The 4,217-nt window shown below is 42.5% G+C and overlaps 1 protein-coding gene across 1 annotated transcript; it reads left to right on the forward strand.

Annotated features, from left to right (window-relative positions):
• Positions 1-271: 271 nt before the first annotated feature.
• Positions 272-1,867, forward strand: LOC101732324 (cyclin-O protein B). Its single transcript, XM_004916778.4, has one exon. The coding sequence runs from the start codon at positions 314-316 to the stop codon at positions 1,676-1,678; it is 1,365 nt and encodes a 454-aa protein (XP_004916835.1). The 5' UTR covers positions 272-313; the 3' UTR covers positions 1,679-1,867.
• The last annotated feature ends 2,350 nt before the right edge of the window (positions 1,868-4,217 follow it).

Raw genomic sequence — 4,217 nt, forward strand, 5'->3', positions numbered from 1 at the left:
ATTAACATTTATTTATAAAGTGCCAACATATTCCACAGCGCTCTACAATAAGTGGGTTTCATACATTGGACAGCTAACTGATTTTCCAAAAGTTACAAACAGATTTATCCACAAATAAGAGAAGAGGATGAAGTACAAGGCAAGACACTAGAAAAGGAGAAGTTAACTGAGAGCAACTCAGGGATTTGTACTTCAGATTCAGCCAATCAGCTGTTGACATGCCCAGCCAATCAGTGAAGAGCAGAGGTGACTTGTGGATAACGGATACTTGGTCCTAACGGTCTTTTGTGACAGTTGGTGAGAGAGGAGCAAAATGATGGAGATTCTGAGCGTTGGCATGCGAAAAAGAAGAAGAGAAGAAGAAGAAGAGAAAGAAGAGGAGATCATTTCCCCTGGGTGCAGCCCTGAATTCAAAAGGGCCAAGCCCCAGGGTGATCTGCGTGGGACCAGCACCCCTACAGCTGAGGAACCGGTGCCAGAGGGGGAGCCATGGAACACCCTGACCAACCTGGCTGATGCCCTGCAGACCTTCAGGGAGTATGGAGAGGAGTGTTACCTCTATAAAAAAGGCCTGGAGGGAGGTTATCAGCTGGAAAATTTCCTAGAAAATCAGAAGGAAATAAATTCAACATCCTGGAACCACATCACCACCCTAATGATTAATGTGCACAGGTACCTGAGATTGGACTTTCAGACCCTGTGCCTGGGTATCAACTTCCTGGAGCGGTATGTGTCCTGCACTCCTACTGACCCCGACACCCTAACAAGAGTGGGAGCCACTTGCCTCTACATGGCTTACAAAGTGGCTGAATTACGGTACCCCCTCCCCCCCAAGCTCTTCCTACCTCTGTTTGACTACAGAATGACACCAGCTGAAATGCGTCACCTGGAGAGAACCATCCTAAGGAAGTTGCTGTTTCGCCTGGGGGTACCAACCATTGATTTCTTTTTGGAGCACTTCTCCCTGTTGAGACTGACCAACCAGGAGGAGTGTTCCCCTGCCCAGCTCACAAGAGCAGCCAAAAGCCTAACAGCTGCCCGAGGCATCGCAGCACTGTGCCTGAACCAACATCATGAGTTCTACATGCACCAACCATCTCTCATGGCACTGTGCTGCCTCAATGTGGCAGATAAAATCTATTCTTATAACAACCCTGTCAAAGTGGCCCCCGACTACCCAGAACACCAAATTATTGAGTGCATGGAAAAGATCTGCCATCTAGTTACTATAGGCCACTACTTTTTACATCCGCTGCTCCCAGGAGTTTATCCACAAATATTTCCAGCTTTTAATCCTCCCACCACAAGGCCTGCAGCAACACCTAAGGATATAAATTCTCCTGGAGTAAGAACATCAGAGCAGGAGAGGGGCCAACATCTACCTGAAGGCAGAGAGAGAACACCAGAGGTGGCAACAACATCCAGGGACACAGCAGGTTCCCAGCACTTAGAGATGGCAGAAAGATCCAGCCATTCTCAGGACATGGAAGGGGCCGGTTATGTGCTACACAACACATACTGGCCCACTGATCTATACGGGCAAGTATATATGCACCCCTACATGCCAACACCTCCATACTGGCACCCATACATGGCCCCAGTTTCCTACTGGCACCCATACATGCCCCCATTTCCTTACTGGCACCCATATTTCCAGCACACATTTCCACACAGGTAAACATACAAACACACATACATGCTAGCAGTTTAATATAGAGTGCTAGGGTACATCTGGGTGAGAGTTAATGGGTTGATTTTGATGAGAGAGTGCACACATTTCCACACAGGTAAACATAGAAACTCACGTACATGCTAGCAGTTTATTATAGAGTGCTTGGGTACATCTGGGTGAGAGTTAAGGGGTTGATTTTGATGAGAGAGTGCACACATATTTTGTGAGAGTGCCAATGTTTTTTGATTTGTGGGAGTGCTTGTGGAAATGATGGATTTCTGCACTTCATATACTTTTATACCAATCAACACAAGTGCCAGTATCGGGGATCACTGTGTCTGATAAGACCATGGTGGGGGTGACATTGCCAGGGCACCCAGTACCATCATCAATCAGAGCTGTCACTTTCCATACACTCTTAATTACCTATGAACACATTTCCCTACAGACAAACAGAGAGGCAAACATGTATTTACCCATTACTGTACATTTCTGAACAAAGCTCCATAGGGCGCATTGATCCTGGGAGTAATTCCGATTGCCGTTTAGGAGTCAGGAAGGAATTTTTGCCTCTAGTGAAGCAGATTGGCCCAAGCTTCTCTCTAGGTTTTTTGCCTTCCTTGGGATCAAACAGCCCTATGTGGTGGGGTTACCAGACCCTCTGGTGATGGGAGGACACGTATAGAAGGTGCATTTATATTGCAGCGTGCAGCTCTTTCTATATGTGCCCTCTGATTTCCAGAGATCTGATAACCCTACAGTGAGCATCACATTTCATAAATGATATATTTAATAAAGCTGTGATCTTCACAGATTTAACATAAAGTCATTGTCTGTGTCATTATTTATGGTAGAAACTCACAGGAAGAGGAATAAGTTACTTGTCTTTACTTTTAAAGGGAAAGACTGGGTGCAGGAGAATTCTGTATGGCAAAAGCCACATCCATGGAATTGTCAGCTAGTAATGACATTTGTACAGTCCAAGCAGAGATAGAAGCTGGACCCTAAAAAGGAAAAATGTGGATGCACTAATGTTAGATTAGCATGGGACAAATTGGGCTCCAGTTTGGAGGAATGATATAAAGTAAAGTGGGAAAACTGCATAAAAATGAATAAACGGATCTGTTATAAGGAAATTATGTGCGAAATGGTAAAGTTCATACAGAAATTTTATTATTCAAAAGGAAAATGATTTTTAAATTCAACATCTGAGAACAGGGAAATACTGTAATAAAATTCCCTGCCAGGTGAGGTTGTGATACCAGCTCAGATACTGTATTCTAAACAGGCTTTAGGATAACCTAACTATCTTAAATGATGATTGTGTACTACAGTGAAGGTGCTGGGAGTTGGAGTTTAGGATATAAGTGCTACCGAAAGCCGGGCGGGGAGGTGGGCAGTGACATAACTGGGGTGTGGGGACATCACAGGGGCGTGAAGATTATGAGTTAAAGCAGCCATAGACAGACTTGATTATACATGATTTTAGCATGGCTGTCATTGCAGTCCTCAGATGCATATAACAAATTTGCTGGTTTGGTAAATGGTTGTTAAATAATAAAAAACATATATGCTGGTATAAAGAAGGCTGTGAGTGTACCTGGGAAATGCATAATGATGAAATTGAAGAATAGACTATTCTTACAAAGGACAGCTGGTAATTTGAACCTGTAAGAAAAACAAAGTAAGGGGAATTAGAAAAATACTTTAAATATTTTACCTGTTGATACAGTCTCAAAAGTAACATGCTCTGTCACAACCCAACATTGTTTCCTCCCCAACACCCACCCTGCTCCACCCCAGTCCCAGAAATATACATACTCCAGGTCCAGCCTGGGGGGGTAAAGAACTATTGTAGAATTTTAGAAATAACCAGCAGATGGAAGAGTAGCAATTGGTATTTTAGATAACAAAAAACACTCAAATCAATTGTTTGCAGTCTGTTTCCTTGTTAGCAAATCACTTTAAAGGGGAAGTTAAATGTAACTTTTAGTATGGCAGAAATATACATAGTCTAAATAACTTTGCACCTGGTCTTCATTTTAATTTTTTTTATGATTTTTATATAATTAGCCTGGCTATTTTACATCTGTCTCAGCAACAAAATGAAGACCAGTTGCAAATTGTCTTACAATACCACTGATTACAACAAACTATAAGGTGAATTTACTGCTTTAAGATTATGGTGGTAGTAGCCTCATGTACATGGAAGATCTTTGCTCTTGCCACGCCATGTTTTGCCGGTAAACACAAAGCATCTTGAAGATCAAGGAAGTACCTGGAAAAGTAAATTCAATGTCATCAGCAGTCCCCGAGAACTGGCAGTGTAGAATTTATGTCAAATGGCATTTCTGCATGAAATCACTTAGCTTTATAAATAGCCTTTATTTCTATATTATAGTTTTTAAAATATTTAATGTTTTATCAGCAAGCTCCCTCAGCCTAACGCTTCTTTATCAAGTTGTTTGCTGCAGGAAAGAAAAAGCTAGGCACATTTGTACAGCTCTGCCAATCCCATTTATGCCCTCTGAGATATAGTTTTGGG

This window comes from Xenopus tropicalis, chromosome 8 (assembly GCF_000004195.4).
Source record: "Xenopus tropicalis strain Nigerian chromosome 8, UCB_Xtro_10.0, whole genome shotgun sequence".
Taxonomy (NCBI): domain Eukaryota; kingdom Metazoa; phylum Chordata; class Amphibia; order Anura; family Pipidae; genus Xenopus; species Xenopus tropicalis.